This window comes from Nanorana parkeri, unplaced genomic scaffold (genome assembly GCF_000935625.1).
Source record: "Nanorana parkeri isolate BGI_ZX_2015 unplaced genomic scaffold, ASM93562v1 scaffold711, whole genome shotgun sequence".
Lineage (NCBI taxonomy): Eukaryota > Metazoa > Chordata > Amphibia > Anura > Dicroglossidae > Nanorana > Nanorana parkeri.
Genome location: NW_017306979.1, coordinates 325,928 through 340,213, shown reverse-complemented (window position 1 = coordinate 340,213; position 14,286 = coordinate 325,928). Strand labels below are relative to the sequence as shown.

Genomic DNA, 14,286 nt, shown 5'->3' with positions numbered 1-14,286 from the left:
TATATATATATATATATATATATATATATATATATATATATATATATATATGTGCGTGTGTGTGTGTGTATTCATGTGTATATACAGTAAACTCCCAGTTATCCGACACCCACGGTGATTGGTAAATTCTAGATAACTGTAGTTTCTGGTTGCTTGAGTGTTAATAGTAACTTTCAAGCAACCCCCTGTGGCTCAAATTGCAATAGCCAATACCAGGCTGGCTATTGCACCCACCCACTGAGCAGAGAACTTGAGAGAGAAAGTTCTCCTACAGGTCTGCTCAGTGGATGGCTGCGATAGCCAGCCTGCTATTGTAATCTGAAATAGCCAATAGTAGGTTTGCTATTGCTCCCCTTTGTTTACATTCTGCTGCCGACTTCAGGATCTAGCCGCTGCCGGCCTGCAGCAAGATGTAAACAAAGAAATTTAGTTAACTAAATAAATTTAGTTGGTAACAAAATTTTTTAGTGTCCTCAATGTCTATCAAGCAACTGGCAAAAAATAAATCCTCCATTTTTTGAGCTGGTTGCTTGCATGCCGGATAACAGGGAGTTTACTGTATATACTTCGATTACTGGCATTTCCTATAGTTTTTTATCATCCTCTATAAAGTGTCCCTTAACAATAGTAGTGTTTTTAAAATTTTGTTATAATTATTTCTGATGCACTCGCTGTTTTATTATCAAAGTCTAACGAAGAACCACACATTTTATTTATTTCAATATTCCTTTGCTATGTTTTGTAGCCCTAATAAAGAAAGCAATGTTGGCCCCCCTAAATGCTTAACTCATTTGATCTTCCATCTGAGTTTGCGTTGAAAAGTTTTTAAATGGACTATTAACTTGTGGTGTCGCACATCTGTCTCAGATCCAGTGTTTTACGCTACATACCAAGAAAATTGTGGAAATCCTTTGGTGTGTGAAACACAGCCATTATACTATTAGATAACAATTCCAACAGGAGAAACCTAGGGTCCAGCCCTATCTCCTCACTGTCCCCATTAGTCCTCTGAGGTTACTCCCAAAATGTACTAGAAAAAGTCTGCCCTTCAGAATGAATACTGTCCTTGTACTTCAATGTTTGCTACACATGGCCAAAACATTTTACTGAAGTACACAGGGCATGCCTAGTCTGCCCTGCTCTTCTGCCCTGCTGCTGCTCCCCCCCCACCCCTTCACCCAGTACTTGTCTGTAATTCCCAGCTTCAAAATGATAGCTGGGAGTTGCTGTGTAAATGCATCAGCTGTAGACGCTGCTGATGTTACAAAACAGAATTTTTGACCAGTATTTAGAAACAGTTCAGAGGCAAGATGTTGTATCTACTCTGGTCATTAAGTTCGAAAAATAAAGTTTTTTTTATTACTTTTTTTTTTTTATTTCAGCCCTTGTTAACCCTTAGTTTACCAAAATCAGACATAGGGGCTATGTTTATACAATGTTTCATGTTCCACCCATATGAAGGAGGCAGGGTTCTTCTCCCCAAATACTGTTGTTTTTTTAATCTGGCATGGCAGTGTGGGGCGATAATGTGTTCACTAATGTCTTCCTGTGACCCAAAGTCAGCATATAGCAGGCTACCGCCTGCCGTATGCTGACTGTGCAGAGCTGTGTTTCTGCTGGGAAGGACCCGACAATACTGTCGGGATCCAACCAGCTGCCTGATTGACAGCTGGCTCTGCCTCTTTAGAACCAGCTGTGCCCACCTGCTCCCGTCTGTCCCATCAGTGAGTGCTAGAGGAACGGAGAGGGGAAGGAGAAGTGTTTTCAAATTACTATAGCTCTAAATACTCAATTTAACATGGAAACAATGATTGCACGGAAAAACGACAAGGCAGTTGCATTTTCCTTGTCTTGGAATAACTGATTTAGGAGTGCACATTGTAACATCTAACATAACACAACCAAATCTGCCTGGTTTGAGCTAAAAGGGTACTGCAGTTACTGACGTTATTCTATTTTTAGTGTTACTGCACTTTACACTGTTTCTGGAACTGTGCAATGAGGAAGAAAAGGCCCCTTAACCTGAAAACACCAAAGTGTCTGCAGAATGCACACCAGACTCAGTTGCACATACAGTATAAATAATGCTGGGGCAGTAGGGGTGACCCTGATGCCAATGTATCTTTTCCCCTTTTTGCCAGTCAGGAACAGAGTTGTTGACATTCAGGACCAGACCTGCCATAAGAACAACAACAACAACTCTGTTCCTGAATGGCATTATTAATAATAACAACTCGGCTCCAAGACCCGGGTGGCATTCAATAGTCCAAATAGCATTCGGGAGCTCCTGAATGCAATTCAGGAACAGAGGGGTTTTTTTTTATTTATTTATTTTTATTTAACTAAAGGAATTGTCTAATGCTGTCTTCACGGTGTTGTGTGTTGACATTTTTTTTTAACAGAAATAAGTTTTTATTGAATTTTTACAAAGACAAAGGAACGTGGGTACAATAACCCACAAACAAAAAGGTGTACATACAGCATGCAATGAGTTCTTCCGATCTCATCAAGCGACACATCTCCGCTGTCCATTCCGCAACCGATGGGATGACAGTGGAGTTCCAATGGCGAGGGATTAAGGCTCTAGCAGCAACTATAAAGAATCTGAGCAGAGATTTCTTCACCTTAGAGATCGAGCAAGGGAAGACCGATAATAGCGCCATCTCAGGCGTAATGTGCAGATCAACAGAAGTAACCCTGGAGTAGACGTGTGAGACAGCTCGCCAAAAGGGCAGCAGCAGAGGGCAGCTCCACCACACATGGGCCAGTGGGCCCGGTCCAGCCTGGCATCTCCAGCAGTTGTCCGGGTACGTGGGGGAGATCTGGTGCATTCTGACCGGGGACCTGTACCATCGGGTCAGTAATTTAAAGTTCCACTCTTGTGCATAAGTCGACATGCAGAGTTTATGCGTAAAGCATAGGCATTTGTGACGGTCATCCTCCGAGAGGACGATTCCCAACTCCTGTTCCCAAGCGGAAAAGAAGTACAGGGAATCCCCACTGTGCGCGGTGATTAATGCTTGGTAAAGCAGCGAAACTGGGCGTTGGATTGGCAGACCAGAGGCGCACAGGTCCTCAAAAAAACTGAGAGGCCTATGGAGAGTGCCCGACACAGAGAGTGCCTCCACAAAGTGTCGGAGTTGGAAGTAAGCCAGCCATGAAGATCGCGGAAGCGGGTTGGGACCAGATAGTGATGTTAGTGGCTGTAAGGATGTTCCTGACAGACACTGAGATACATAGCAAGGTTCAGAGACCTTCCAGCACAAAAAGGTGGGCACTCCATACCCCGCCGGGAAATCTGGGTTTGCCAGGATCGGGGTCATGGGACCCCGAGGTACAGACAAGTTATATCTGGGCATCGTGGTGTTCCATACCCGTAATACTTGGGGCGGGAAGAAGGGAAGGTCCGAGCTTCGCGGTCAGAGGGCATTTGGTAACCACGGCAGCGTGAATAACGGCACCGGGGAAAGGTCGCTCTCCAGGGTGACCCACAATGCAGGAGCGCTGGAGTCAAAACAGGCTGCCAAATGGGATAGATGGTTGGCCCTGTAATACGTCTCTAAGTCCGGAAGGGCGGCGCCCCCCTGTTCCTTCCTCTTTATCAGGATAGTGTATCGCAGTCTGGGTTTCTTATTCCTCCAAATATAGCGTAGGATGGGGGGGGGAGCAATGCGACGGAAGGGGTATAAGGTCCCCCAGACGCATAATGCCCTATCTCACCACCCCTGGACCTCGCCAGGCTACCATCAGCATGGGATCATTGCTCGGTACAAAGAACACTCCTCTCCATCCGTGAAGGTGGGCACCGGTATGGTATGCAGACAGTTCACCGGAATCATCCTCCTGGGGGGGGGATGCATGCCCCAGAGCACCCGGACAGTATAGCAGAGGCGTCAACCATCCCCAACCAACACGAAAGCCGTCTGCCACCGAGGTGGATAGCGGGTGGTGGTCAGCCACGCCCACCGGTGCAGGTGTTCAGCTTGGGTGGTCAGTCAGCAGGTGGCTCAGACAGACAGGTGGGCTCACATCCGTCCAGGTGCAAGGGGCTGTAGAGAGACTCGGGTGTTGTTGTAGAAACCGCTCTGGCGACAAGGGACCGGGATAATGCAGTACGGCAGCTGACTCTGCCCAACAGGAGTATGGCAGGCTAAGTCCTCAAGTGGGGGAAGAAACATCCAATGTAAGTGCAAAAGGGCAGAACTCGGGTTAGCTGACCACACGACCTCACGCATCGGTCTGTGATAAAGGTGCGGTCTCCTGTCGGACCCCACAACGGCTCCTGCATGGCAAAGCGGGGATCCATGATGACTCCTCAGGTGGGGAGCTCCAGGCAGGTGGGTCTGCGTCTGGCCATGCATCGATCGTGACCGCCGGGAGGTTCAGCGCTTGCAGGAACTTCGGTACATCAGTCGGGGATCTGAGGACATATGACCTGCCATCTTTCCGTGCCACCAGATGAAAGGGGTAGCCCCACCGGTACTGGATGGCCTGTTGTTGGAGCAGTTGCGTGAGGGGTTTGAGGGCCCTGCGTCTGGCCAGGGTATTCCGGGAGAGGTCAGGGAACAACAATATTTGCGCACCATCAAAGTCTATGGGGCCTTTATCCCGCGCCTTGGTGAGGATGGCCTCCCTCTGTTGGAAAAAATGCACCCTGCAGAGGACGTCTCTAGGCAGTTGCTGGGCGGGGGTGCGGAAGCAAGACCGTGGCTTTGAGGTCTGCTAGGCCCGTTGCCTCAGGGATGCCCCGCAATCTAATGTTGTTGCGAATTTGACGGTCCTCCTGGTCGTCTATGCGGAGAGACAGGTTGAGCAGGGTGTCACGCTGTCTGCCTACCTCCTCCTGTAATTGCCGGACCGAGGATGACACCGTTGCGGTCGCGGATTCCACCACCTCCAGCCTGCGTCCAAAGCCTGCCAGGCCCTCCTGGAGCGCTGTCATATCATGGCGGTGAGAGGCCTCCAGGCGCGAGAACATGCCCTCCAGTTCCGACTTCGTGGGCAACATAGCAAAATATCGCTGGAACATGTCGTCGTTCCGCAGTGACGCGCTGTCATCCCCGGTCATGGAGGAGTCCGAGTCCGCCACAGGCTGCTGGTGAAGAGGGGAGGATGCCTCGGAGTCAGACGGGTCCCCGGTCTCGAGGCCTAGTCGTGGTGAGGCCGCGTGGGAGCCCGAGGGGCGGAAGAAGGCGCCTATGGACGGGATCAGAGCCGGCGGAGTATTCCGGGCTCTCGCCTTAGCTCCCTTCTTGCCCGTTCTGCCCATGAGGGTGAAAATTAGGGTACGGGTGAGTGTTCCTGAGGCTCGTTCCTGGGTAGATAGCCGGAGCTCTCACTCCATGCGACCGTTCACGTCCGTGAGCAAGCCACGCCCCGTGTGTTGACATTTTGAAATAAATTTGGATGCATCCGACATTTTCTTTATAAAAAATTAGTATACATTCGGATTTGTTTTTTTTTCACTTGGAAATATGTATGTGTCCAAATCTCAATTCAGAACAAAATGAATCTGCTCAAAAGTATGCTATAAAAGGTCACACAATCTTCCACTGGGTTTTTGTCCTTTAAACTGCTGTCTGAGTGTCACCTCTGAGGGTTGCTAGATATTGTCAAGGATTCCTGGGAGAGTGAGACTGCTCCCTACAAGAGTGTCATAAAGCATATCTCAGCCATGCAAGAAAGAATTGCTTTAGTTATACCTGTGGCAGGTTTCAGAAAGCTCAGTCTGAGTATAAAATAGATCTGTTTCACCTTGTTCTAGTCCCCACAGTGGAAAGTTAGTTCCTAGCTAATGACCTTATGAAATACTGGAACAGGTTGGGAAGGTAATCTACAAGGTTTATCAGACAGATGGAAGAAGCAGCAGATCAGTGTGAGTTTAAATAACGTCTGCAGAGGGAAGCCCTCTTAGCCATTGGAGGTAGGCCCCTAAAGAAAGAAGAATGCATATGGCAGGCCCAGATAGCCAAGTCCCTGCATTCTCTAAGAGTTGCCAGGCTGCACAGATATAATTAAACATAACCTTAAAACCAGATTCCAGGGTACAGCTTAAGTCTTATATTCTAGAGGCCTGCAGACAGGACGTAGCCAGAAGGTACAGAGAATAGCAGACCCTGACATATCTAAAGAGATCAAAACTAAATGGTGTAGCCCAATAGTCCTGGTTCCCAATCCTGATAGTTGGTTAAGGTTCTGTAACAACTTCAGTCAATTGAATTAAGTATTAATGTTTAATGCCTACCCCATGCCAAGGGTTGACAAGCTCCTTGAGAGGTTGGGTCTTTCAAGATTCATAACCACCCTTGAAAACTTTCCCCAATAGTGTGTTTATAGTTCTTTAACAAGCTTCAGGACCCAGTGTCAAAGTGCAAGAAAATGTCATGGCTCTATCTAAAGCCGAGCCTCCAACTCTCAGGCAAGCACAAGTGCAGGCTAGGAGTCATCCATGCTCCCAAAACAGTCACACAAAAGTAAAAAAATCCACACACCATAGATCCACTAGGCAAGACATGTCCAGCATATTGAAGCTCGCCTCCTGGAAGCTGGCCATTCTAACATGTTTCACCCCTATGGGGCTTAATCTGAGAGAAATGGTATCCCTACGATTAAGCCCCATGGGGGGGGAAACATGTTGGAATGGGCGGCTTCCAGGTGCGGTGTCTCGACGTGCTGGACTTGTCTTGCCTAGTGCATTAAGGACCCATTAACACCAGATACATTGCAATGCATTTTTCAACTGATGCTAATGGAAGGGCACCGAAAGAAGAATAGGTGTGAATGGGGCTAGTTCACACTGCTCCATTCTGTTGCGTTACGTTACTTTTTGCTGAAAAAAAGTAGAACATGCACTACTTTTTTCAGTGTAACATAATGCAACAGATCTGGTGTGAACTAGCCCCATTGACACCCATTCATTTTTCAATGCCCTTCTGTTAGCATTAATTACAAAACGCAATGGATCGATAGGAAATTGGAAGGTACAATTGCAAACTAATGGACCCTCCGTTAACTTGCGATTCCTTATGATTTTGACCCTTAATCTTTCATTAGCGGTGGATCTATGGTGTGCGGCTTTTCTTTTGTGTGGAAGCTTTGGGATCTACTGCATTTTTCTGCACCATAGGCCAATCCCTCAGCAGTGGCTGCAGGTGCAGACTATTAGCCTAAAACTTTAGATGATCCATGAATTAGGGAACATGTTCTGGTCTTTAAACCTGTCACAAGAGTAATAGTGATGCTGCCAGCTCTGCCTCTCCTGAGAATATAGGTTGCTTGATTGTCTTGCTAGACTTCTATTATCACTGAGTCAAGAACCAAGACTAAGCATGCAGCTAGCAAAGGGTTTGGCCTGTGTACCTGATCTGCGTACTTGCTCTAGGTCAGTGACCCAAAATATTAAATACAAAAGACTGTCACAACAGCCAGGCAGCATTTTCAGAAGGTGGACTTGGGTGGCTTCAATATTTATCTTGTGGCAGATTCATCAAATTTGGTTCATCCTGTTCATTAATACAATTTGATGTTGTGCATATTTTCAGTCCTTACCTGAAGTTTTTATTGTAGCATATTTTGAGAAATCTTGATCTTGTAATGGGATACCAGACACTATGTGTGCTCTGTTGTTCTGAGTCAGAGGAATGCCGATCTGTGTCAAAGGTGATGTCAATCCCAAATTACTGAAATGTGTGTGATCTGTTGAGATGCAATATACATAGCAGGTTAGACTGTTAAAGGTTATTGCTTGCTGACATCTATGTTAAGTTTTCTTTTATGTTAAACTGTTTTCCATACTTTTCTATTGTAAATCATGTTGGTGTATTACTAAATTGCCAAAGTATATATATTAGGTATGCTGCCAAGCTATTTTATGTTGGCGGTATTACATTGGCTGTAACAGGCATTAAGATGGTTTCCAAAATATTTAATTACCTGAAAGCTACGACCACTGGATCCACAAAAAAGTGAAAAGGCAACCCTGCACATGACCAAAGGTCATTGATACCTAAATGTTCAGGTCATATATAACAGCTTTAGTATACATAAGATAACTTAGATGAATTAGTCAAAGTTATATCTAATTTGTCTAATTAAGATACATTATGTTTACAATGTTTAAGAACATAGAAGGCTTTTTGATACACTGACTTTATAAATACCCATATCAGTTTTATTAAAAACTTGCAAATAAACAAAAATGTTTAGTACTTTTGAATCTAAACTCAACAACATTTACCATGACTTACAACACTGCAATAATGGCAAGATCATTACTATACTTACAGAAGATGAACTAAAACCAAATTAACATACCCACAACCTGTAACGTCCACAGAGAGAAAATACGTTTTTGTACATACGTGCTTCAGCTTGTATAATAACAAAATGTAAAGCAAAGTTTTACAAAGCGTTTGCAAATCTTCTGGCCAGTTTCAAGCATTTTTTGTTGAAGCCTTTAAAGCAACCATTAGCTCAAGTTTGGAGAGGTTATGTTCAGATCTAATGGGAATTCTAACAAGTTGCCCTACATACATAGGGGGGAATTTATCAAAACTGGAGCAGTTGGATTTTTTTTGGAAGGGGGGGGGGGGGTTAGGTTTTTGTTTTCTCTTACAAAAATATTGACCTCCCGACTGATACCCCATTTGCAGGACATCATCCATTTAGATCAGGTGGGGTTCATGCCCTCGAGAGAGGCGAGAGACAATGTAACGCGAGTGCTAGATGTTATACATGCATCCTCCACCCGGTCGAAACCTCTTATGCTTCTGTCCACGGATGCGGAGAAGGCATTCGACCGGGTGGACTGGACTTTCATGGAATTGACACTCAATGGTCTGAGTCTCGGTGGGATATTGATGGCATTGATAATGGCGGTATACTCTAGACCTATGGCTCAAATTCGGGTCAATTGTCTCCTGTCAGAAGCCTTTGACATATCAAACGGCACGCGACAAGGTTGCCCGTTGTCACCCATGATTTTTATTCTCACCTTAGAACCCTTCCTTTGTAAAATTAGGGCCAACGGTAATGTAACAGGAGTCGACCTAGGAAGTGGGGGTAGACACAAAGTCGCAGCCTTCGCAGACGACCTGCTCTTTTTCCTCACAAACCCAACTGTTTCCCTACCAAACCTGATGAGGGAATTTGAGCTCTATGGAGTGGTGTCACATTTTCTCATCAACTTTCAAAAATCAACAGCACTTAATGTTTCCGTCCCAGGTTGCCTGCTCACGGGCCTGCGGTCTGCATTTCCATTTAGGTGGGAGGCGGAGTCATTGGGGTATTTGGGCACAGTTATACCGGCAGACCTTTCCCGCACATTCCATCTCAACTTCCCTCCGTTATTCAAAGAAATTAGGTCGGACCTTGCGAGGTGGCAGGCTGGAACATTCTCATGGTTCGGCAGATGCAATATCTTGAAAATGAACGTGATGCCGCGCATTTTGTATCTATTGCAGAATCTTCCGATCCATATTCCACCGGCATTTCTTAAAGCCATTAACAGTGCATTTACGCACTTCATATGGGCTCACAAACCACCGAGGATTAAATCAGCAATCCTGCAACTACACAAACTCCGGGGAGGTATCGGCTTGCCCGATGTGCTCCAATACCATGCGGCTTGCCACCTCGCGAGGGTCTTCGACTGGTGTCGGCATAGCTCCCTAAAACAGTGGATAGGAATTGAGGAGGCTGAGGTGAGTGTTCCCCTGTCAGCACTTCCGTGGTGCGAGAAAGGAGTCAATGTGTCGGTGAAAACACATCCCACGGTTGGGCCGACATGGGCCATATGTCGCAAATTCTTCCCCACTGGAAATGTTTCACCTGCCCCTTCGCCACTATTTCCAATCTTAGGGAACCCAGGCTTCACTCCTGGATTGGAAAACCCGGGGTTCGGTAGGTTAGCTGAAACAGGCGTACACAGAGCCCAGCACTTTATTCGCAACCATAAATGGGTGTCAATAGAAGACTTGTCTCGGGAACCTCAGTGGCTCCCGCTGAAATTTTGGGAAAAGATACCTATATGCCTAATGTACATCCTAATTGTCGTGAATGTATGTTATATGTTTAAATGTCGTCTAACCAAAACAAAAAAACTACAGGATCCGTGCGATCGAACACCTATTGCTCTTCAGCATTGATGTTTTTTTTCATCCTGATTATTATATACTGTGTACCGGAATGCTTTGGTATTGTTCGGATGACCCTGTTTTTCCAAAAAAAAAAAAATCAATGCAGAATAGTAAATGAATTTGTTGCATACTCTGTGCTGCCACTCTGCTCCAGGGTGCCTGTGAGATGTCTCGGGCGGAGGGTCTCAGTAGGTTCAGATGCGGAGCGTTGCAGCAGGGGCAGATGTGGTGGATCAATGTCTCAGACGGAGGGTCTCTGGAGGGGCTCAGGAGGAGCACGGAGGTTCTCAGGAGGGGTGTGGGGGCACCAGCTTCAATTTTAAAATTTTAAGTGACAGTATCGGTTTTTGATATTGGGGCATTTTCACAAGTATTTCTAAAAATGCCCAGTATCTGCACCAATCTCTAATCTCTATGCAATCGATATCTTGTTAAATTGGTGAAATCTCATGAGATTCTGTTATTATGTTCTTTAGATCTGCCTGCAACTTCTAGTTGCGAAGGCTCTGGGAAGGCATTGACTATGGCTCCAATGCTTAAACAGAAGGCCTGTTAAGCAGAGAGCTAATCAAAGTAAATAAATGCTGCAGTTCTAATTACTTATCCATAGATTCCCAGAAAGGGGGATTAAGATAACAGACAAAGAAGATTTGTCCAATATAGGGTGAAAATAGGGTTGCGCTCATATATCCCCATATGGTAATCCAAAATGTTACAGACAGGACTACTACCTCTTTTTAACTCCAATCCTCTCAGGGATTATCATTGTTTAAACACAAAAAAGCCTAATAGAGCAAGCCACACATATGAGCCTATTTATAAACAATTTGCTAAGCCAGTTGTATTTATTTTACATGCTCATTAGCTCCATCTAGTGGCCATAATGTGCTATTATGTTACATTCCACCTGAGAAAATATATAATAAAAACATCTGTTTCTACCTCTATTCAAAGATTCACAGGGTGAATGGCCCTGTAAATGTTTATAAATAGACCCTATAATCTCATAACTTGCATACTAAAACATCCTTTGGCATGCATGGTGGTCACATGATGTGATGGTGTACTCTGCAAAGTCCCACTATACCCATTATGTTTTTGCACATTCATCAACTACTCTGATTTAACCCTTACCCTGCTGCACTCCCATATGCTGTAATACTGTAAAGATACCCTGTTGTGATTTAACCCCTGTTCTGCAGCATTCAGGAAATAAACTTAGATCAAATACATTTAATGTTAATAAACATAGAAAAATATTTTTAAGCATTGCACAAATGGCAATAACCCCTATATATATATATATAGATAGATATCTATATATCTATCTATATATATATATAGATATCTATATATATCTGTGTATGCACAAATATAGTTTTCGTATATTCGGGCATATAATAAATTAATTATTTCGAATTCGGACGAATTTAGTTGATTTGCAGGTTTGTCCGAATCCGAATGCACATGCCTTAAAGTATAATTAAAGTCTCTTATTTTTGGCATATATCTACTGCTAACAGGCAGTGGATATATGCCCCATGAATAAATTAAATGTGTCAAATACCTAATTACTTACCTGTTCCAGCAGCGCTTGCTCCCGGCTGAAGTACCTCTGGCTCCCGAACGGCTGTGAAGGAGAAGTGTGCGGGCGCATGTGCAGTAGAGGGGAGGGGAGAAAACAGACACTGAAGCTCAATGGACGCAGTTGGGAGCGCGCACGTCGGGCAGACACCATGAGACACAAGGAGTCTGCAGTGGTTTTGTGTTTATAGATACCCATAAATACTGTAACAGAAAGTTAAAAATTAAAAGTATTTTCTGATAGGTTCAGGACCAAAAAAACTAAATTAATCTCATACTTACCTCACGGGAGTATATATCCTATGAATTCAGAAGTAGTTCAACTTTAATCCTCCAGTTAATATTAACCATTTTGTAAAGACTTTAAGCAGTGGGTGTTGGATAATTTAAAAGAGGAGGGAAGTGTGTTTATATTGGGTGAATAGTAGCTGCCTGGGACATCTGAGATTAATTGGTTGGGGCTTAGACTGTGGGCAATAGATGATCGCTCGAAGGTCAAAGAAAGAAAGGGAGACAGAATGTGGATTGAATCATGAAATGAGAATAGAAGCTATATTGTATGTCACCTCTGACCACAATTATTTAATTGTACTCAATATAATGAATTTGTGAGAACCAGACAGTTATTCCAGGTGGATGTTTGTTCTTTTTTTTGTGTAACCTATGTATGTTTTAGTGTATCTTTTTTTTGTAGTTGTTTTACAAACATTAAATAAAGAATATATACAGTAGTATGGAAAGGGAGGAACTGATTGCCTATAATAGCTGATGGCGAAGAACCTACCAACACTGAAAACAATTCTGGCCCCAAGCGTAGTGGATCCACCAAATAACAGAAAATACACTTTTTTTGAGAATTTTTTTTTTTATCTGTGGGAGATGTTCACCATGTAAGAATAGTAATATACCTGGAAAAAGTGTATCTTTACACAAAATGGTAAAACGTGCTATTGATAAGATCATTTCTTGTAAAAGTACACATGTAACCTAGCTTGTATAGTTCCTGTGTGAGCTTCAATATATTGGACGGACAGTTAGAACCTTAGAGAAAAGTATAAGAAAATACATACATAATATAAGAATGGGTCTGGTATAGGAAGAATAGGTGGAGGAGGAAGAGCTGATGGAGGAAGGAGAGGAAGAGCAGAGTGAGCAAGAGGTGGCGAAAGGAGAGGAGGAGGAAGAGGTGAAGACAGAAAGGGAGGAGGAGGGGAAGGAGGGGAGGTGGAGAAGAGGAAGGAAAATTGAAAGGAGGGGGATGGAGGTAGAAGAGGTCACAATAGCAAGGCTCACCACCTACTACCTTCTTGTGACAACACCCTGCTTGCTGGGTTTTTTTTTTGGACAGTCCTGATTTGGGGAAGGGTGAGCAGCCAATGTCCATAGGATTGAGCATTTACGGAGTTATTTAGAAAAGGGTGAAGAGTTTGGAGAAGGCCGGAGAAGTGAACAATCTAGGACAACATAGCTGAACTGAAAAGTGAGCTGAATTGGAGAATTTTCTCAAATCAGCTATGTTGTCCTAGATTGTTCACTTCTCTGGCCTTCTCCAAACTCTTCACCCTTTTGTGAATAACCCTGTTAATTTTTCCTGCTGTTGCTTGCCCTTCCAACCAACTGGCCTTTCCTGTCATTATTTTGGGGGTTGCTTGCCCCCAAAATAATAGCAGCTGGGTATCTCCCACTGTGGTACAGTGGCAGCTACCCAGCATAGAAAATATTAGAAATACATACTTATTTTCTGTGATCTGCAGCTCTATTTAGTGGCCATAATGCGGTATTTTCCAGATTCACGATAATTTTATAAATTAATTACATTTGACCTGGAAACAATATACCAATACCATTCACGTTTGCCCCTTTACACAGAAGTAATATACATGCAGTTGCATGATGAATGACACTGCAAATTTGTATAAAGAAAACCCTATGTGTACCATTGTTCGCCATATACCCCCACTGGTATGGTGAAACTTATTTTACTAACAGGATTCATATATTGTAGCATGATCTCATACATACACACTGGCACACTACAACAATTGCCTAATGGTATCTCTGCAGCTCTATCCACTTGCATACAGACATTTTTATGTTATGGTGTTTTGTATGTTTGTGTGTGTGTGTATATACTATATATATATATATATACACTCATGCACGCACATTCAAGATTGCCCCTGCATATTTTCTATACAAATGGCAGAACTGCTGCACATAACCTTTATGCTGAAAAACTTGTTTTTGTATAGGCCCTATTAGATGTACAGTAGTACTGCAGTTTATGCAAGCTAACACTACAGTGTATGAATAGTAATAGTAGTAGTATGACTATACATGACATTCACCTATCAATGACACAGCAGTGGTTTGTTAGGGTGGTGTAGTCCCAGGTCTACAGTATGTGTTACATTCTCATACTTTATGGCTTTTGTAAAGTACTGTTTATTCTGCTATTACTTTGTATCTTTAAGATCAGAGTGTATAGTCAGTGACTAATTACTTGATCTTACTTTAAACTGAACTGCTAATAATACCATATCTGGGTTTAGGAATGGAATGCGTG

The 14,286-nt window shown here is 43.7% G+C and overlaps 1 protein-coding gene across 1 annotated transcript in view; it reads right to left on the bottom strand.

Moving 5' to 3' along the window:
* SHISA8 (shisa family member 8) overlaps nt 1–14,286 on the bottom strand; it is a 65,875-nt gene that overhangs the window by 10,942 nt on the left and 40,647 nt on the right. Inside the window, exon 3 of the mRNA XM_018563929.1 lies at nt 7,549–7,695. Within this exon, the coding sequence (XP_018419431.1) occupies nt 7,549–7,695 (147 nt within the window). The remainder of the gene's footprint in view (nt 1–7,548; nt 7,696–14,286) is intronic.